Source organism: Mytilus trossulus, chromosome 9 (assembly GCF_036588685.1).
Source record: "Mytilus trossulus isolate FHL-02 chromosome 9, PNRI_Mtr1.1.1.hap1, whole genome shotgun sequence".
In the NCBI taxonomy this organism is placed as follows: domain Eukaryota; kingdom Metazoa; phylum Mollusca; class Bivalvia; order Mytilida; family Mytilidae; genus Mytilus; species Mytilus trossulus.
In genome coordinates this window covers 8,249,790-8,272,899 of record NC_086381.1, presented here as the reverse complement: position 1 = coordinate 8,272,899, position 23,110 = coordinate 8,249,790, and the positions used below count along the sequence as shown (strand labels likewise).

The 23,110-nt window shown below is 30.9% G+C and overlaps 1 protein-coding gene across 1 annotated transcript; it reads left to right on the top strand.

The window, feature by feature from the left end:
• Positions 1–156: 156 nt before the first annotated feature.
• LOC134685058 (ubiquitin carboxyl-terminal hydrolase 44-like) lies at positions 157–21,393 on the top strand. Its single transcript, XM_063544443.1, has 18 exons — positions 157–305; positions 3,130–3,209; positions 4,413–4,520; positions 5,205–5,282; positions 6,148–6,188; positions 6,489–6,647; positions 7,467–7,517; positions 8,790–8,856; positions 11,394–11,527; positions 12,073–12,232; positions 12,918–13,066; positions 13,671–13,820; positions 15,335–15,434; positions 16,900–17,032; positions 17,413–17,481; positions 19,567–19,663; positions 20,537–20,736; positions 21,015–21,393. Exons 3-18 carry the CDS (start codon positions 4,413–4,415, stop codon positions 21,344–21,346), a joined length of 2,028 nt encoding a protein of 675 aa, XP_063400513.1. The 5' UTR covers positions 157–305; positions 3,130–3,209; the 3' UTR covers positions 21,347–21,393.
• Positions 21,394–23,110: the final 1,717 nt, after the last annotated feature.

The following is a 23,110-nucleotide window of genomic DNA, read 5'->3' as shown; positions in this document are numbered from 1 at the left end:
CTCTTAGGAAGTCAGTGAGCGCCACTTCTGAAAAATTCTGGATCTGCCACTAAATATCCCTGTCATAGTGTCTTAACATTTTTTATATCAAGTTTCGATGGATATGAGATGATTTCAAATCCGGATAATCAGGGTTAGACCGAATACACAGTCGTTTTAGTTTTTCTTGTTTTTTGAAGCTGTCAGAAGTTCTCCAGCGCCAAAACAAAATCATAATAGATCATAGTTTCTGTTGAGATAAAACAGATGAAACGATCTTTAGATTGATATTTAGTCAATATCCCTCTGTCTGCTGAATTTTAAATGTAAATTTAAATAATTTTGGAAGTTGCAAAACAAAGTAAACGTCCAACAAAAAGGGGAGTCTAGATAACGGATTATATTTTAATGATCCACAATATTTACAACTTTTATAACAGATGTAAAGGAATTATCCTTGTCCTACATCTATCCTTGAAAATTTTGTTACATTTTCATTAAATACCTAATCATATACACTTACCATTTGTAACATGTACACGGGTAAGCGTGTCGATTTCTAATTTAGAATGAGTCTATTACCAGTTTAATATTGGCAGTGTCTGCGCGTACCCGCATGCGGGTACGAATAGTCAAATTGCCGTTCTAGGCTGCGCGTACCCACATCCGGTTTTCTAATAAAATGTCATTGGATCGGGTATAAAACGTAAAATATCTACGGAAATTATCGATAGAATGGGGATATCGTGTAGAACGAGTGAAAAGTATGAAAAATAATATTTTCAAATTGTATTTATTAAATAATGATACATAATAATCATTGCAAAATTAAATGCACAATGATGGAAAATGAACCTGTACAGTCCCTGTAAAAAGAAAAACATGATAGAAATTAATACTATTATAAAATTTTATTGCAAATTTAAAGAATATTTTTTTTATAAATTAAAAATATACCCATATGATATTTTAAAATAATCTTTAAGTAAAATGTTAAACAGAAACTAAAATTTTAAAATATATAAAACCGTGACTAAATTTTAAAATTAAAGCATGAGTTTATAAAAATAAAAATTTAAAGAAGCAAGTAATAATGATTAATGAAACGTGAACAGAGGCTGGCAACATTTGAAATGTGCAGCCGGGATGAAATCCGTGCCAAAACAATCATATTTGATATGTAAAATGTGTTAAATCTTAATTAGTTACATGAATCTTTTGTAATTGGTTTAAATTGATATTATAACTTGCTTCTTTAATTTTTATAAACTCCAGCTTTAATTTTAGTAGTTTTCTTTTACTTTTTTCTTTTCAGGGACTGTACAGTTTCATTTTCCATCATTGTGCATTTGATTTTAATTAATAAATACAATTTAAAAATATTATTTTTTCATATTCTTCACTCGTTCTACACGAAATCCCTATACTATCGATAATTTTCTTACATATTTCACGTTTCATTCCCGATTCGATGGCCTTTTATTAGAAAACCGGATGTGGGTACGCGCAGCCTAGAACGGCAATTTGACTATTCGTACCCGCATGCGGGTACGCGCAGACACTGCCTTTAATATTGGATCCAAAATGTTCTATTCACAAAATATATAACAAGTGATCTTTATTCATAAATTTACATCAATGAACCAAAATATAGATAACTGCTCTTTGCTGTCTCTGATAAAGAGGGTGGTAAAGGGGTGTGTTTGCACGACAAAAACGTGAAATAAGACACAATTTCACACTGAACTTGTGAATCTTTTTTGACTGAGTCACTGTCTTCTTTTATATATTAACTCTTTGTTTTACTTGATATTCCAATTTAGTATACACATTTATGATACAGTTGGTTTGCGGCTTTTAAAAAATACGTCTTGACAATCCCTACCAAGTGTTTGAATTTTATTAGAAAAATACCGAGCACGCAAAATAAGACTTTGAAAATCACGATGCATGTAAAATTAAAAAAGCAGAACACGTTGAACGAGGCACCTGCACGTCAAATAAAATAGTAAAAACACATTGAACGTGAAATAAAAAACAGTGATGATGTTGCACGAAAATAACCCTTTACCACCCTCGATAAACTATATAAACTAGTCTACTTTAAATAGTTGTCCTCCTGGTACAATTATGTACTCTACAAGTTAACACACTTGTCAACTGCATCACTCGTTCTCTTGGTACAATTATGTACCTTACAAGTTGGTCACACAGACTCACACTTGTCCAATACGTCACTCATTCTCTTGGTACAATTATGTACCTTACAATTTGGTCACACAGACTCACACTTGTCCTATTCATTGATTCAAACATGTGGCTGTATTTATCATGTTTTGTTAGATCTCAACCCTCCCCTATTCCTCCAGCCAATGTGCTAGAAATAAACAAAACACACTAAAACTCAGTTTAAAAGAAGTCATGAGTCTGAAGTTAAAATAAGTAACAGAAGATAGTTATTAAAATGACAATGTTAAATATGAACCAACAAAGAACTAAAGGTAATTTCTTGAATCATGTCTTTCACCAGAAAAGATTGCCAATTTCGCACGCTTTCATGATGTCATTTCCCAGATAGAAGCGCACCTGTATCACTGCTCTATAAAAAGTTTGCAGCACTTTCATAATCACCATTTTGTAAGTTAGTATGGAAATAATTAATGTTGTGTAAGTACATAATCGTGATTGCTGTATAACTGGGGGAAGGTGACCATCTTTTTAGATTTTAATTTCCTAAATATTTTGTGCAGTATAAAATAAAACTTTTTCACCCGTTTGCTCAACATGTGTTGGAAATTTCTATGCTTACATTTTTGTCTTGTGCTAATCAAAGTCACATGATAGGTTCATATGAAAACTGTATCCCGAAACTGGCCTATTAGAAGTTACTGACAAGCCAGGTCCTTACTTCAACTAAACTGAAAGATAATTTATATCTTCATCATATAAATATCAATCACTATCCCTTCTGCATTTGTCCTGTTAGGGGTGTAGTATCACTCCTTCATAAATTATATGAAAAAAACATGACCTGTATGATACTGGCAACTGGTTTTAGAATAAATGTGCTTATTTCCTATGCAAATACCCTATTTGTTGAATTGCAATAGACAGTAGATCAGGTAATTGTAATACTGGTTTTATTTTCAGATAAAAATGACATTGATAGAAAGCAATCATACAAGACTGCAATAAAATTCTACTACAGCTATTGAACAGATACCTCAACGGTAAGATCTTGTTTTAACATACATACATGTACATGTATGCAAGTTAATGTTCCATTACATCAAAACTGCTTTTTTTAAGTCAATTTTTTTTTTTGCTTTGAGGAGGCAAGACACATACAATTGATACCTTGAAATGGTACTTCAGAATTCTCTGAAAGCCCTGTTAAAGCAGATCTTTTTTGTATATTGAACACAACTATGATATAATAAAATGGTGTCTTACTTCACATGAAAGTATGAAATTATTTGTATAGCAAAGACTTAGTTAGATATGGTGAAAAATGTATAATATAAAAAAGAAGATGTGGTATGATTGCCCATGAGACAACTATCCACAAAAGACCAAAATGACACTAACATTAATAACTATAGGTCACTGTATGGCCTTCAACAATGAGCAAAGCCAGTACTGCGTAGTCAGCTATAAAATAAACAAACGACAATCACTGAATTTACAGGCTCCTGACTTTGGACAGGGCACATACAAAAATAATGTGGGGGGGGGGGGTGTTAAACATGTTAGCGGGATCCCAACCCTCCCCCTAACCTGGGACAGTGGTATAACAGTACAACATAAGAAAGAACTATAAAAATCAGTTTTAAAAAGATTAACTCATCAAATGGACAAAAATACAAGTGGACGTGGCCGGGTACTTATACATCCCGGCACAAAAAGACACAATGAACAGATCTGAGAGTACTCACAGTTATCTGACAGCTAGTTCAAAGCCACTAACAACTAATAAAAAAATCATGCATCTAAGACTAAACTGTCAATCCGTACACATCCAACATCCAATGGATTTAGATTAAAGACGTCATAAACGACCAGAAAAAAACATGACCTTGTGAATACTGGTAAGCTTTTAAACCAGTTTAGTGTAGAAGATAGAAGAAGAATGTGTAGAAACTATTTAAATGATGATATTGTTAGGATTCTCCATAGTTGGATGTAGTGCATGCAAGACGAATTTCATTGGCATCATAAGCATGATAAGATTTTATTTATATCATTATAATTGGCTATTATACATTCAGAAGTTTTCGGATCTTTACCTTTATCATGTTTATAGGAACAAGAAATATAATTACACCAATGGCTGCAATTTGTATTGTTTTCTTCAAAGAGTTTTTCAGTAAACAAACTATTCAATATTTAGATTGTCTGTTGTATATATATATATATAATATTGTATTTTTCAGATGGACAATTGTAAACATGTAACTAAGATAAGACCCAACTGGAACCATTCATGCTTGAATCCTCAGAAATGGTTGTGTTATATCTGTGGTACAACTGAGAGTGTTTGGGTAAGGAAGAATAGAACATGTTTTCAGTTTCAAATAAATATATTTTTTTGCCAAATGCTCTATATCCAATTGACATGATAACTATTTACCATTTATTAAAGTTACTGTAAATATTGAAGCCTCAAGGTGTGATAATTATAAAAGTTATTGGTGAAGTTGTTTTGTCAAGTTTCATAATGAAATGTATAGGAAAAATACAATCATCAAATATAATAATTAACATTAAAATGATATTTAACACTTAGTTTGAAAATGATGTATAGCATATAAAACTTTCTAAACCATCTTGACTTTATTTAATACTTAGAGGCACATTTAAAAAAAATAAAATAAAGTGTCCTTTAAAAGAGATTATGTTCATTTTTAAGTTACCAGCAGTGAAAAGTATTCTGTCCGACAATTGGACCAATGTTTCTTCAGTCTTTCATAAGTGACTGAAAATACTAATCACAAAACTTTTAATAATTATGGTAGAAGTCCGGTAGCCTTTGCCTTTTGGATCAACATGATCAACTATAATGTTTAAAAATTTGAATGTGTGAGATTTTATCTGGGAATTTGCATTTGTTCTATTCCATTTTCTTAACAGGTATTATGTACCACCATTTTTATTTCCCAGATCTAATATAAGACATATGTGACATTGCAGGAAATTCTTGTAGCATTTTATCTTTATATTTTCAGGCATGTTTGAGCTGTCCAAATGTGGCTTGTGGAAGATTTAATGAAGAACATGCTCTTAAACATTATCAAGAAAGTAAAGTATGTACACCACTCACTAACTATTTTTGTCTACACAGAATCAACCATTATCTTTAACTTTATTTAGTACTGAAATAGCAACTTTCTTTTAGATATCTAATACTTGGCACCTTTTAACTCATTTTGAACTTTGTATATTTCAAGGACTTTAAAAATCATAAATTTTATAGGTCCAATGAATTCTTAGCAGAAAGTGACAAAATTTGGTTGTAAACCCAAGCAGATGATAGAAAAGAAAGGAAATTATGTAACAATTTATTTATCAGAATGACATCACACAAATGAAAAATATAAAAGCAGGAGAATAACTGTTCTTCATCTCAAAGTCATATTATGATGATCATTATATCTATCAAATAAATTAACATGATGAATTAGGAGTTATGAGGAAAAGTATGTTTTGGCAGCAACTCATACAACAAAAGACGTAAAGAGGTTTAGTTATGCCACTGCCGTAAACAATGATGGCATCAATTGTTATCCTTGACCATGTTGACCTTCCATCAATCCAATTGTTGGTTGTTTGATGCTTTAGCAAGGGCATTGGTTTATACACATTCTTGTGTTATAACTGTAAACCAACTTATTTTCGCGTATACTTTATTTTGCGTTTTACTTATTCTTGTTCCCTTCGCAGCTATTAAATTTCGGGATATTCTTATTTCTTAGTGTACTTTAATAAGAAAAGATCAAAATTTTAAATATTCGCGACGATTTATATTCACGTTATTTTTCTATTCGTGAAATTCGTGAAAAAAAATCGCTTGCGAAAATAAGTTGGTTTGCAGTACATGTGTTTATGTTCTGTAAGGTTGCTGTCATATAACTCACATAAACTTTATTCATATAAATCTATATCTTTCAGCATCCTTTGAGTATTGAAGTTAACAACAGATATGTATACTGGTAAGTTCACTCTTATTTTGATTTCAGTGTGACCATTAAATGCATAGTTGAGGTTCTGTTGAAAGTTGAGGTTCCCTACAGTAATTTTGGGTTCCATTATCAATTAAAAAAAAATGGTCCGAACAAAAAGAACCAATCAATCTTTCATAAATTCAGATTTGTATCATATTGATTTCTTTGACTATTTTCATAGTTTGTTGTGTTTTTAATAAAGATCAAAATTATACTTAAAGCTTAAATATATCTGGTGCAGGCATGTAAGATTATATGAAGGTACTATAACCTTTATTTTTTCTACAGTTATGAATGTGATGACTATGTCATGAATGATAATGCTGCTGGTGATCTGAAGATTCTACGGAGTGCTTTGAGTGCCATAGCTACACAAACATTTACAGATATAGAATCTCGAGGGAGAAGACTTCTAAGGTCTTACTCTGTTACAGCTGTAGCATCAACGTAAGTTTTTTCAAAGGATAATCTGGAGTCAATTGAAATTAGGTGTATGTTTTAAACAGTTGAGGCATCATTCTATTCAATGTTCAAAAGAAAGTAATACCCATCAATGTCCATAGGTCCAAACAGTTCAGTTTTTCAAAAGGAGATTTGTGAAATGTTTCAGTATAAATAAAAAGATTTTTTAAAGTATATTTGATTTAAGATTGTAGCCCAACAACAACAAAAACAAAAACATTCCTAACTTGTTTAATCAAATATTTTAGCACCAATGCCTGTAGAATTGCGCAAGGACTATATAAAGATTTTCGCAACTGTTTTGCAATTCATATTTTCATTAGAAGCAGTCATTCCCATATTAATTATGGTGAAAAATGGGATTAAAATGTGTTTTTTTTTCTAATGTTTAAATAAACTTGTTAAACATCATCTCAACAATTGAAATGCACATTTAAGTTTTAATAGTATAATTCCACCACAGCACATACAGAGCTTGCAATCAACGATGATTGGTATTTGAAATTTCCCTAGAAAAAAATCTTGTTAATTTATTTAGTTCTGGAGTTATTAGTGTTCAACAGGTTTTTTCTTTAGAATCATGGTTATATGATGTATTGCTTGAATGTGATGTTAACTGAAATAATTTTCTAATTTAATATGTTAAGAATATGATGGTAAAACAAAATGATATATCTTAATTCCCTGTTTACCAGCATGCAATATGAAATATGAGGGGACAGTGCTATCATATGTTGTATACCCTTATAAATATGTGTATGTTGGCTTCAATGCATAAAACAAGAATTTGAATTTTGTTTTTAGGACAACAGCTGAAGATGATGACAGACTGGCCACATCAGTATGGCATTATAGGTAGGTTTAATTAATGTAAGCAACTAATGGTTTCTGTTTAGCCTTCGACAATGAGCCGAACCCATACTTATAGTCAGCTATAAAAAGCCATCCCAAAATGTTTAAATTCATGTGAAAGAAAACCAAGTTTATTTTTAGCACTGTATGGGACAGTATACCATTCTGCAACATGGTAAATTCATAATCATTGTGGTGTTTTTATTAATGGTAATATTGCTATAGTAGTATCAGGTTTACAATACTATAAACATGCATCCAGTTGTTGGCATGACACGGATTATGTTCTGCTCATATTATATGTTATGATGGTATGATACTAAACCCCTAACGGAAAGGATTGTGCCTGATGTTTATATGATGAAATCATAATCTTTCAGTCAGTTTAATTGAAGTCTGGAGCTGGCATGTCAGTTAACTGCTAGTAGTCTGTTGTTATTTATGTATTATTGTCATTTTATTTATTTTCTTTGGTTACATCTTCTGACATCAGACTTGGACTTCTCTTGAACTGAATTTTAATGTGCCTATTGTTATGCGTTTACTTTTCTGCATTGGCTAGAGGTATAGGAGGAGGGTTGAGATCTCACAAACATGTTTAACCCGGCTGCATTTTTGCGCCTATCCCAAGTCAGGAGCCTCTGGCCTTTGTTAGTCTTGTATTATTTTAATTTTAGTTTCTTGTGAACAATTTGGAAATTAATATGGTGTTCATTATCACTGAACTAGTATATATTTGTTTAGAGGCCAGCTGAAGGACGCCTCCGGGTGCAGGAATTTCTCGCTACATTGAAGACCTGTTGGTGACTTCTGCTGTTGTTTTTTCTATGGTCGGGTTGTTGTCTCTTTGACACATTCCCCATTTCCATTCTCAATTTTATTCTTAATTTCATTAGTGATTTTCCTTCACAATACTTTTAAAATGGCATTGATTAAATCTCATACTTTTAATAGTAAACAGATATTCTCAATAATAAATGCACACATTTATTGCTGAATTAAGAGTATCAAGTAGAGATGATATATAAAAAGATCATTGCTATCTTCAGGGGCTGATCCAAGTGTAAATAATCTAAAGAGGGAATTAAAGGGGAAACAATTTTTGTAAATTTTATGCTAAAAGTCCAAAATCAATCATGATATTTTCAAACATTTTTGGCAATCAAAAGGGATGTATGCCCTGTACAGCTGACCCTGGATCCACCAATGTACTCAAAGAAAAGTTTTCTTGGTGATTTCCGTTGTAATATTTGATTTGCTTTGATATATTTATAGGCATACATTACTAACAAAGACATTACGTGCCTGGACAAGATTTGTTAAAGAAACCAAAGAAGAGAAGGTAATACAGAGTTTGTCTACTGAGGTGTTGTCTTTATTTTATACCCTGGCTCAACAGGATGGAATGTTTTCTAGTTTACCTTTGACTCTGTATGTGACTCAAAGTTATAAATATTGTGATTTGATGTTGGGCGGATGGGTCAAAGTGTATACTTTGAAATTATTGTAATCAACTTTTTTTTCAGTTTTCAGCTAAATACCTGAAACTTAATCATGTTAATAGGAAGACTTCACATATGTTAAAGTTGTGCACCTTTTTTTATGGAACTGTTTCTCATTTGTCCAATCTATGGAATTTTGACCTTTTTTGGCAAAATTGATGAATGAGAGTACACGTTTTGTGAAGTTAGCTCCTGCAACAGTTTTCTACACAGATATCTGAAACTTCACAGAAAGCTTGCACATATGTTGAATTTGTGTATCATGAAATTGTTTGAGGAATTTTTCAAATTTCATAATTGAATGTTTTATATAGAGCATTTGCCAATCTTAAAGAAACCATCTGTACAACCCGCCTTGGAGGCTTTAATCTTTCTTTATCATCAAGTACAAGTCATAGTTTCTTGTTATATGGCAACCAACTTCATCTGGTTATTAGTACAAATTTGTTTTTTGTTATGTCCCACTTATGGGCATTATGTCTTCTGGTCTGCGCGTCCAACCATTTGTTTGTCCGTCCATCCGTTCGTCTGTCCGTCCTGCTTCAGGTTAAAGTTTTAAATCAAGGAAGGTTAAAGTTTTTGGTCAAGTTTTGGATGAAGTTGAGGTCCAATCAACTAGAAACTTAGTACACATGTTCCGTGTGATATGATCTTCCTAATTTTAATGCCAAATTAGAGTTTTCACCCCATTTTCACGGTCAACTCAACATAGAGAATGATGAAGCGGATGGGCTAGCTGTGTACTGGGGACACATTCTTGTTGAATCAATGTTCCACTTCTTTTTTGCCGAATTATGATTTTAAAATATCATGAAATTTTGGTCACATTTTTTTCTGCAACTGCAAGTCATAGGATCTGTAATATTGCAGCAAGATTTATGTGGTTATGCCATATTGCGTGACATTGTTTTTACATTCTTCAATACTTCCTGTTAAAACGTTTACATTAAAAATGACCTGTGCAAATGAAACATGGTGGCTTACTGTCAGACCTATTATCCTATTAAAAAAACCTTTCAAATTTGACTTAAAGTGACCTGGTGACCAGGGGCAATTTTTAAACGTTACCTGTCTACTTTTTTAAAAGTGCTTACTGGAGCCCCTCTGTTTACAATTCTCTCACATATGTTACAAAGATATGTTAGTTTAAATAACTTTGAATCATTTCTAAATGCCTTTGGTTTCAGAGACTGAATAATTTCTAAATTCCCATCTTCAAATTGCTGCAGCTTTCAGATAACATAAATATCCTCCACATGTCTTTACACATTTGTTTTCCTTTTCCTTTTTCAGCAATCACAGCTGAGAGCTATAAGATTTTTGGTACCAACCTTCATCTTAGTAAGCTATAGGATTTCATACATTCTTACATCCCGATATATTTATGTTTGGTAAATACATGTATGTCCTTCGTATGTAATGCATGTATGGAAATCCTTTGCATTTCTCTGGTTTGCTGCAAATAATGTCATAATGATATCTGGTACAAATTTTATTTAATGTAAAATATAACATGTTCGCATTTTTTTTTTAGATATGCAGCTCATCTGTTTGCTTTCTGTGAAATACATGTGCCTTTCCTTTGCTTGACAGCCTTGTGCATAAACACTATCATGGCAACTTCTATTCAAAGCTTATCCATCAGTTTTATATATAATATCCAATCACATGAAGTTATTACTGTGTTGCTTAACAGTTGGTATTGATCATATTTGTAGTAGTCTGCATCATACATTGTTCATCACAACATCTTGAAAATGGCTAGACAGGAGTCAACAAAACTTGCATAGATTTTTCTTCAGGACAGGCAGAATGCACAAGTTATTTTTAGGTTTCCAATACCAAATCATGAATTTAGCATTTTCTACTTATATCAATTTGTTAATTGATATCTCTTTAAACAGCTCTGAGGCAAAAGAATTTTACCATATTTGCAAAATTCTTCTACAGAACACAAAGTTGTGCACATGCTTTTTAGATTTTTGAATTAAATGATTTTTTGGGTTTCCCATACAAAAGCATGGATCTTGCCATATGTGCTTATATTATTGAAAGGCAGCTGACAACGCATCTATAAATGTCATTGTGTGGATTTCTTGTCCTCAATGTTCGCCAAAATGAAAATATGACACTAAACTTGATTTGCGTTATTTTACAAAAATCACACAGAAAAAAACATATTTTTCTACAGACAATTAAAAGAAAACATCATCAGAAGTATTTATAATCCCTGCAATTTCTAATTTTCATCTCAAGAATTCTTTTTACACTTTTTTTTTTAGCAAACTTTCTATTTGTTTGTTACCCTATATCTAAAAGTAGTTCTTTATAGCATTAGCTTCATAATATTTGTTAATGCTTTCTTTTTATTTTTTAGACACCTCGTAAAACTCCAGTAAAAGAAGAAGAGTCCCCTTCATTTTTACGACGGAGAACTTTAATTCCTGGAATGACAGGTCTAAGGAATTTAGGAAATACCTGCTACATGAATTCCATTTTACAAATACTAAGGTTAGTATTTGATATAAGAAATACATGTTAGTATAGTAAAGGGTACTTTTTAACTGAATCATATTTCTAATTTTCAAAACTGCTTTTTTTATAAGTTTTTCATAATCTTTGCACTTACATCAAAACATCAAAACATCAGGACAAGAACAAATACATCCAAAAATTATGCTGTTGAAGGTTAACTTTGGCTTTTATCAAACAATTGAAACTAGGCAATGTTTTTTCACTGTCTAGGATGCATTACTCTTATCTCAAAACTCAACCGCTCTTATATTTAGGGTTTATATTGTGTTGAGTATATTTACATTATAAGTAATGATTTATTTTTTTGAAAATTTATGTTCTTGATGATTTGACCCTTGAAAATAGTTTCAGCTTTGAAGCAAAATAAACCTCGACTCTTTTTTTGTCAGAATAGCAGAGAGAGGAAAATATAGAACTTGTAATCATTGAAAAGATTTTTCTCTGATATGATTACTTCAAAGTCATGGGTTTGAAAATATCACTTGCCATTACAATTTTTGATCAAATTGTTTCATTTACAGCCATATAGAAGTGCTGAGAGATTTTTTCCGTTTTTCTGTGAAGCAGTTATCAAGCAGAGTTGCCAGCCCTGAAAATAGTCCTACAGGAGCTGCCTTTTCTGTGTCGCCAAGACCATCAATAAGAATGCTTAGCAGACAGACTACAACTGAATGTTTTCAAGTATGAAATTAACTGATTGTCATGTGATAGTGGTATATCCCTACTTTCAAAATTCTTGATTTGACATTCATTTTGGCAAATGTGCATATTTTAGCAGTATATTTTTACAAATTTATGACTTGAATATGTAATGTTTACATACTTTATTCACAGGTTGCTAAATTTTTTAATCTTTTACATGTGTAAAACTATTCTTTTTATGTTTTGGAAATATTTGTACACATGCATAAACATTTTGCAGTGTTTTATTAAATTTTATTGAGATCCATAATGGCAATAAACATCGAAACATTATGAAATATTTCACTTTTAGTTTGTAACCTAGATTTGTTTTTTCTCTATCGATTTATGAATTTTGAACAGCGGTATACTATTGTTGCCTTTATTCATTTCATTAGAATCTAGTTTTTTGATAACTAAGTTGTTGGAACTTATACCACAGTTATTATTTTGCTTTATATATACCAGATGCAGAGCTAACAGCTAAAGCTCTAATAAAGTAAAAATATAGTGATAGCTCTGCTAAAGGACTTTTATTCATATTGGTTTAATATCTTATATTTCATAATGTTGCTATTTTAAGTTCAACATTTTCATTTTAATATCAAAATCACATACCAACGAGACATATATGTCTGTCTACATTTAGAACAATTGGCTTTGATTTGATAGCATTTTATTTCAGTATTTGAACACCAAAACCCCATCAACTCCACCAACGCCAAAGTTACCTAAATTAGGTGGATTGAATGGTGGGTCGAGTGGATCAAGTCATTCCACACCAGTAAATAAACAGCTTATATTAAATGTGGAAGATTGTTCAACAGAGAAAATGTAAGAATTATATATTTATAATTATATTAGGAAGTTTGATAGTTCATAATTGAGGGGATTTCATTTTATAAGAGAGACTAATTATCATTGAAAATTTATAATTGATGAATTCAAAATGTCACATGTCGAGCTTCTAATCTTCCCCATTCATAGATACATAATTTATTTGAAAAGAAACCACCAAAGATAAACCATAAAAAAAAACCTTCAGACACCAAACATGTTTATGTTTTAAAATAAGGATGGTTTTCTTTTGTAATATAAGTATCACACTATGTAAACACAAAGTTTAATTATTATAAAACTCTGAATCATATATGTTTACCTGAACAACGATATGTAAATATTTATTTACAAGATGGTATTTCAAAATTTCCAGTTTTCCAGGTTGATAAATGAATTTTGTTGCGAGAAATCTGAATGAGGTTCTCAATGCCAAATAATAGACATATTGTCTGTTGACGAGTTTTAATACCAAGACCTACTGTTATTGAAATTTCTGTCTGGAAAGGCAATTATTTTTTAACAAAAAAAATGAATAATTGTTTGAACATCTTTGTATGAAGATTTTTAGCTTTCAATACACTGTATAATTCTGTTATAGATCTATGTGCCAAGAATTGAATGGACTGTTTAGGGTATTATGGTCTGGCAGATGGGCCCAAGTTAGTCCCCATGCTTTTTTACATTCTGTATGGCATGCTATACCAGCCTTCAAAGGCCATGCTCAACATGATGCTCAGGAATTCTTATGGTAAGTTTATATTACTTTCTTCTAATGTTTCCTGTCCAATACTGGTAGTCCAGTTAATCTAGCATAACTTTGACCCTAACCTTGAAGAAATTGCAACAGAAGATTGTTAAGTTTTAATCTTAAGCATTATACCCCAAATGTACACAGAAAAAGTCCCATAAAACATGTAAAATGTAACTTGAAGAAAACACTAAAATCAGGATTTTATAATTCCTATGTAGATTTGCATTGATATGGGAGATAACTCTGCAAAAAAGGCAGAAATAACAATAAGAATTGATATAAAATTATAACTTTACCACTTCTATTCAACAAAATGTATTGACTTTTGATATTTTAGCTGTCTTTATAGTATAACAAACAACTCTAAAGGTATTTACCAAGCTTCTACCTAGATTTCATAATTCATTGACCATTTTTCAGCATATCTCAAATTGAATAAAGTAATTTAGTATATATTCTTCTTTTTGTGGTTTAAAGTTCCATTAAACAAGGTAGATGCTGAACAAACATTATTTACTTTCATAATATTCCCATTTTTCTTTCAAAATGGTCACAATGGAACAATACATTTGCAATTTCATCAATGTAAGATGTGAAGAAAAAAAATTCCCATAACAAATCGAATTTGTACATTTCATGAGCAGAAGATTATATAATAAAGTCAAATACAGATATATAACCCCATCAAAGTATCATAATTTACATGAATTTTAAGAAAATCAACCAAAAACTGTTAAAAAAGACTCATTTTGGCGGAGTGATCTCCCTTTCCACAATTAATTTCCATAAGAAATTGAAGATGCAGATTTTGAGTTTTTCTCAAGTTAGATTTTATGGAACTTATTTCTGTGTATATTTGGGGCTTAATGCTTTAGATTAGAACTAAAACATTTTTCTGTTGCAATTAGTTTGAGGTTCAAACTTAGTTCGACCTGACTACAATTATATAAAATTGATACATTTATGTTGCCATTACATAATTATGGGTAAATACAACAATTATCAAATATAACTTAATATAAAGAGGTTTTAGCTATGAGAAATATGAAAAAAAAGAAATATTATTATTTGTGGTTTAGTGAAACAGTGAAATAATAATTTGCTTTTAGCAAGCAACTTAGTTCAATTTGGTCTAAAGAAGCTTATACTGTGGCTTCATACTGTTGTTTGCCAATTTTCATGGATTTCAGGGATACAGGAGACCCACAAATTCAAATGTTCAAAGAATTACAAATTTTCTTCAAGGAATGAATGGAGATTTTGCGAAAACCACGAAATTAAATATCCAAGAATATTCAAGTTTTCCTCAAACCACGAAAATTGGTATCTACCAAAATAAATCAATCCACAGTAATCATCACTGACGAATTATTCACTGGCAAGTAAAAAAAGACCTCATTGAATCTGTATTCATGTGACCTTCAATTCAACCCCTTAGCTAGTGATTGTTAACACTTTAATATGTTAGGCGTGTTCAGCCATTACAAAATAGTATTTCTTGTACATTTCAGTGAGTTGTTAGACAAACTTGAGAAAGAACTAGACGAAACAGAAGGTCAAAAACATTCAAACATTTTAACAAGAACATTTCAGGGAAAACTGGTAAGCCAGGTAGGTAAAAGTTTAATTAGGAAAATCATATACTGTAAACCTCTTCAACAATCATATACTGTAAACCTGGTCAACAATCATATACTGTAAACCTCGTCAACAATCATATACTGTAAACCTCGTCAACAATCATATACTGTAAACCTCTTCAACAATCATATACTGTAAACCTCGTCAACAATCATATACTGTAAACCTGGTCAACAATCATATACTGTAAACCTGGTCAACAATCATATACTGTAAACCTCGTCAACAATCATATACTGTAAACCTCGTCAACAATCATATACTGTAAACCCTGTCAACAATCATATACTGTAAACCTCGTCAACAATCATATACTGTAAACCTCGTCAACAATCATATACTGTAAACCTCGTCAACAATCATATACTGTAAACCTCGTCAACAATCATATACTGTAAACCTCGACAACAATCATATACTGTAAACCTCGTCAACAATCATATACTGTAAACCTCGTCAACAATCATATACTGTAAACCTCGTCAACAATCATATACTGTAAACCTCGTCAACAATCATATACTGTAAACCTCGTCAACAATCATATACTGTAAACCTCGTCAACAATCATATACTGTAAACCTGGTCAACAATCATATACTGTAAACCTCGTCAACAATCATATACTGTAAACCTCGTCAACAATCATATACTGTAAACCTGGTCAACAATCATATACTGTAAACCTCGTCAACAATCATATACTGTAAACCTGGTCAACAATCATATACTGTAAACCTCGTCAACAATCATATACTGAAACCTCGTCAACAATTCTTTATAAAAGAAATTGGGCCTCATTGGCAAAGATGTCTTTGTAATCCTTCTGTATTGGTAACAAGGCTGTAAAACCTGAGTTTGTTAGTTCCGACCCTGCTCACAACAAGTCTGTAAAACCTGAGTTTGTGAGTTCCAACCCTGCTCACAACAAGATGTGTTCAACTGATCTCAATTGACAAAGGTTTCTAGCTTTCCTGCTGAAGGTCAGTGGTTATCTCCAGATTCCTCATTGGTATAGCCAAGGATTGGTTCAAAACAGACAAACTTATAAAAGACAATAGTGGAAATGCAATGACCATAACATGATGAGTATTTAAAATTTCATACAACAAAAGAATAAGAACAACTTAAACTTGCTAAATGTCCTAGATCTTGGTAAAACTCCTGCCACCCATGTCATAGTAGTGAATCATTCTAGGCTAGAGAAGCAAAATTATTCATACAACATAGATTTGTGTCCGTCTGGTTTGCCATGAGTGTTTGAAGATTCACATGACAAAATATTATGAACAACTAAACCAGACTGAATGTCAAAGATCTTAGTAAAAATCATACAAATTGGAAAGAGCCACTCATGAGAACAGTGCTGATTTACATTGCAAGTTAATTATTCATTTTCTATTTTATTAACATGTATTTATCTTTGTATTTTTAGGTAAAATGTTTGAAATGTAAGAACCTATCATCAAGAGAAGATCCATTCCTAGATCTATCATTAGAATTTCCACAGAGATACCAAATTACCAGTAAAAACTCCAAGTTAGCAGAGGATCCATGTCATTTAACAGGTAATTTAATGAACTAAAAGAAAGTTACTATTATTTATAACTATGTTTAATAACACTTGGGGCATATTTTGTATAACAAAATCAAAGAAATAAGATCTTTATAAGACTTGACTATCTTATTTGAACTTTGCAAATATAAAGATATGTACACATCCCCATAAGAGCCTCCACACAGATATTCCACCCTTTACTCTCCTGTGCCACTGTCCTGGCCAGGTTTCAACATCCTTGTTGGTTCCTTTCTTTCTCTGTTGTCAAAGAAGCTCTGGATAATTTTGTAGACTGAGGTCTTTGTTATCTATAGCAAGACTCACACATTTGTCTCAGAAATGGACCTTTGGCTGAGTAATGAGTTTATTTTACATTCTTATTTATTTCAGAAATGCTTGCTCAATTTACAGATACAGAAGAACTAGATGGAGAGATATACCACTGTGAGAAATGCAATGGTAATACATGTATATCATCAGATATCAAATAATAAAATAAAATTTTATTTCACATTTTAGATATCATGATATTTATTAATTTCTTTCTGTGACTGTGTCTTTCAATTTTGCTAATTCTGTAAAATTTCATGTTGAAATGGGTCTGTGTATACCATATGATTATAACTGAACAATTTATCAGAAAATAATTTGATCTACATTTATCACAAATGATTACCTGCACATTGCTGTTAGTAATTAGACATGAATTACAAGTGCATTTAATGCAATATTTCATGCATAATTATATAATATTTAAACTGTTAAGGTGGTACCCAACACTTTCACTAAAATTAATTTGGCTCGTTTAATTTTCCTAAAATTTTGTCAAAGTATTTACTTTGACCCTTTAACAAAACTATAAAAATTTCAAAACTTTTGAACCAACTGTTTTGTCAGAAAAATTACACTTGTTATATAGCAGTTTGACAAACATCAATTTTGATCATTGAGAAGCTTTATATTCCTTTCCCAACACAACGTCATTAAAACGTTTAGCTAACTTTACAGAGTTATCTGCCTGTAGTGTTAGATACCACCTTAAAAGAATAATAATACCTACTCTTGGATCAGAGATCATGGTTAATATATAAATTTTAAACCGTTTGGGTTCATGTATTTTATTTAATTGAATAGGGATTGCTTTATGTCACATATCATGTAACTTGACATGAAATACATGCTACACAATTATGAAACTTTACCAAAGATTACTTTAAGATAATAGTGCACTAAATATATGTTAAATTGTGTTGCGATATAAGTAAGTTAATAGTTATGGCTAATATATGTGGTTTACTATAAATTCTAATATGACGTGCTTCTTTCGCTTTGTAAACAACACTGTGTGAAAATTCTCGATATATCTATACTTTATAGCGCAGACTCAGAGATATACATAATAATGGATGTTACAATATACCTCCCACGTAAATCCACATGTATTTGAACCTACATTGCAAACGCTTTGCCAAATTTATTGTATTACTTATTTTAATTAAACAAAAAACATTGCAGAACTTTTATTCTTATTCAGATGCATAATAAAAAGAATTAATGTATTGCAACTAGTTTTGTTTATTTCCTAAATATAGTAACACTGTATATTTTGTGCAATGTCAATTTCATCATGGAACACTTTCTCTACAATGAGGGGTTCATTAAGGGATGCAAATAAGCTTGATATTTATGTTACGATTTAAAAAAATATCAATTTACTAATGGTCACTAATTTAAGTTGCAGTATAAAAACAATATTTAGTCAATATCACAAAAATAAAAACTTTTTTTTAACCAACGTATAATATTGTATTAAAATGGAATTCTGAGGTTTTCTATTTTATTGCCTTTGATTCAGCGAGTCAACATGGCAGCTCCTTCTTTACGAAATGTCAATTTTGGATTTGACGGTAGCTTACGAGAAAACATGTAAATTAAAAATCGGAAATATTAGGTTTTGAGAATTAAACATATTTTTTCTAGCGGTTATTAACGAAATAATAAATGCAAGTTAAAGATGTATGGGAATATTTGAGCCGGTTTATCTAACAAGGAGTAAAAAAGAACAGCTCCACACACGGCATACCAACCCTCGCTTCAGTATTTAAATTAACTTATTTGTCCTATTAGAATCGAAATAATTCATGGAAGCCATAGATTTGTTGTAAATTTACACATGGCCTGGGCCGTGATATTCGTTAATTTTATCCCTCGCTAACGCTCAGGATAAAATTCGAATATCACGGCCCAGGCCATGTGTAAATTTACAACAAATCTATGGCTTCCATGAATTATTTCTTAAACAGGAGATTTGAATGTAACACAGAAATATTAAGAGAGGGAACGATTATATTTAATATAGACACAAGTAAAAAATCATACAGGATATTTCTTCTATAAAAAATATCATACAAAATTAAAAAAAGAAATATTTAAAAAATGTGTTATGGTTGTTGATAATCATTTTAAATTTATGATGGAAATATAATACAGTATGTGTTTTGATATAACAAAGCAATGATATTGTAGATTTTTCATTTATTTCAGCCAAAAGAAAGAAAGATATCCTTTATACAAAGGCTGAGAAGAGACTGCTAATCAAGAAACTACCTCCTGTCCTGAGACTTCACCTTAAAAGATTTAGGTAGTATGAATTTCACACAGTATTACAGGGATAAAGAAAGTTAAAAATTTGATTGAACTTTCTTGCTCTAATAATAGAATAGGTGTTTCTTATGCATTTATTTCTGAGAAAGCTATTAGGTCATTCAGTTTTAGTTAAAAAAATATCTGCAGCCATACACAACATCATTTATAAGTATTGATAGTGACAACTCATTTATTAAGCCTTGGTAAATTGATAAAATAATATAAAAAGAATGACTTGAACTAGCTGACCCCCCCAAACAAACAGAAATAAATAAATAAGAATATAAAGAAAAAACAAAAATGTAATAAGGTACTATAATGAAGAGAAATATCCAATTTTAAACATGGTTATTTCACTCCTCTGACGTCATACAACTTGAGGTCTTGTCAAGATGTCAATAATGTCGAATCAAAGCAAATTGTGAATGCATAGAAAAAATATAGGTCTTTACATTTTCTACGGTAATTTCATAAAAAAATAATTTGTTTATGTAATAAAAAGAATACCTAATCAAATATCAAAAAAAAATATTCAACTTGTGACTGAACAACACTGATAATTAACTCATGCGCTTACACACATTTGTGAATAATTGTGTTGTTTGGTCACTGGTTGGATATTTTTCGATATTTGAATTTGTTGATTAGTTATTTTATTTATTACATCGGCATTCTCTATTTGAATTTTTCGATTAGTTATTCTATAATTATATCAAAATGACATATGGATAACTCTGGAAAAAAATGTGGAGTCAAAGAGAATGAACTAAAAACTCATCAAAGTTTGAAATAGTTGGATTATTTATCTTGAATTATTCAAAATTAAATAAGATGAGGGTGGAGAGTAAAAATGTATTTTTATTTTCAGATGGTCTGGTCGATTACATCGTGAGAAGATTCACACACCTGCTATGTTTGATGAAGTGTTAGACATGGGACCATTCTGTGACTGTACATCAGACACTAATACAGGGAATGTTAATTACAGACTGACAGGGGTCGTGATACATCATGGAACAGGATTCAAATCAGGACATTACACAGCAAATTGTTGGAATTCTGAAGCTGGTAGGTTTGGGATATAAAGAAGATGATCCATACAAATTACTAATAAAGATAAAAACATCATCCCTGTTTTATCCCTGGATTGTAATTTTCATGCTTATTACCTGAATAGCTCTGGTTATTCAGATAATTTTGAAAAGTTTTGCTTTAAACATTTTGCCAAACTTATGCACACAAAAAAAATTCAAATGGATTGCTACTGGAAAAAACTATTTTATTATCGTAATGATATGTTATATTAAAAAAATACCATTTATTTGATCCCTTTCATATCATTACAGATTCATGGATCAACTTCAACGACTCTAGAGTGAGATACATTCCAATAGAAGAAGTTTTATTAAGCCAGGCATATATATTGATTTATCAACGTCAGGATGAAGAACTGGCTTCACCGATAGAACCTGATGATGAAGAGGTCTCAACATCAATAGATTCTCAGGGACTTTCTTTAACTTTAAAAAAGGAGATTTCACAAAAAATTGATGAGGATATTACATTCAATTTTAAGACACCACCTTTAGATACTTCTAGGAGGTTGAAAAGGAAAAGAAAATCTACCTCCGATACTCCATTTAGGATTATCAAAAGGAGACGCTCAACATTGTGGTGACAAAGGCACAGCTCAAATAACATCAGGGATTAAACAGATTAATAGTTTTAAATATCTTATAATTAGATTCATGGTTTTTATTAGTTCATAGGTAATTCTACCTTTAGTCTATACATCTAAACCATATAAATAATATACATACACTTTTGTTCATTTTTTTTATAAAGGAGATAATTTGAGCAAGCTATTTAGGTCATGGAACTTCTTGCTATATTGCAACCATTTCATATCTTGTAAACCAACTTATTTTGTGGATACTACTATTCTCTCTTTGTTTCTCAACAACTTCACAGTGATTCATTTTCAGTGATTTCTAACTTTCTAACTGTTTATGCATTCATAAAAAATGAGACTTGTATTTGACTTATACCCATACTTTTTCTTGTCATAAAAAACACATACACAAGTTCTTCCCTTGCATTATTGAGTGTAACAGTTTAAGTGAGAAGGAGTAAGAATATCAGTTTGTATCAATCTTTTGTTAATTTCATCCTTAGTTTGAATATTTTGAATATTTTTGAACATTTTTCATGTTCTTAAATAGGGCCTGTTATAGCTCTCTATACAGTATGGGTTTTTCTCATTGATGAAGGCCATGCTGTAACCTATAAATTTGAAATTGAAATACTACAAACCTTTTTTGTCATCAGATTATAAATCTCCTTGTCATTATGTTTGAAATCTCAGGTTATGTAATGGTACAATGAAATATGTACCTTTATTTTTTAAATGATAAATGCTATGTTTTTCTGTAGTTTAGAGTGTATTGATAAGAATTAGGAAGGCAAGATGGATGCATACTTCATACTTTTGTTATGCACTTTTATATAGCTATCTGCTTATTAGTCTAAGTTTATGCTGAAGTTTTACTTTAAATGACAAGATAAAGCAAGTGTTATCTAAACAGAAGGTAAATGCAATAATTAAAACTGGTTGTTTTGTAAACTGAATATTACTACATTTCTAAAAAGAAATTCAACTTTTGTCCCCTTTAATTACTTTGAACAGTCTTAGATGTCTATTAATTGGAGCCTTGACCAGTCAGAACTTTCCATACAGTTACATTCCCATAATTTCTGAATTGGTCCATTACATTAATAGAATAATAATTTATTAAGATTATGGTAAGCAGTTTGAAAAATATTAAAAAGTATGCATTTTAAGATTCATCACATATTTCACAATTATACACCATACATGGTATTTAAAACAGTTTGTCATTTGAATGTAGACAGAGGGTTGTTTCATATTTCACACATATTTTTTTTAGTTATATTCATGACAAATTTAAATGGCAGCAAGTATTTTAATTTCAACATTACATTTTATATTTACATATTCTAATTTGAGTTTACATTATGTTTTTTTTAGGTTAAAGGTCATATACCCACCTATTTCAATTCATACAAGTCTGTGTTTTTGTTTATGACTTGTATTCTATTACATCAAACATACAATTCATAGATTTATTCTTTTTCAGTTGAAATATTGTGTTGACTATTCAAGCAAAACATGTTTTTTTGGGCAAATTTCCGAGGTAATGGACTTCAAATTTGCATTTTTTAACGGTTAACCCCTGTGAAAACGTTGAGTAACAATTTGATTTATAATCCATTGTATCATATTTGTTTTCAGTTAGTTTAGCAATGCTGCATTAAACTTTAATTGTAAAGAACTTTCTGTTTTAAATAGACGTATTTACACTTGTATGCAAATTTGTCCGCCATTACATAACATCACACAGGTTCCCGTAAACTTTGACTT

Coding starts and splice junctions, on each gene's coding strand:
- LOC134685058 (XM_063544443.1), top strand. CDS start 4,413: ATGGACAATTGTAAACATGTAACTAAGATAAGACCCAACTGGAACCAT. Junction 6,189..6,488: donor AACAACAGATATGTATACTG/GTAAGTTCACTC, acceptor TTTTTTCTACAG/TTATGAATGTGATGACTATG. Junction 12,233..12,917: donor CTACAACTGAATGTTTTCAA/GTATGAAATTAA, acceptor ATTTTATTTCAG/TATTTGAACACCAAAACCCC.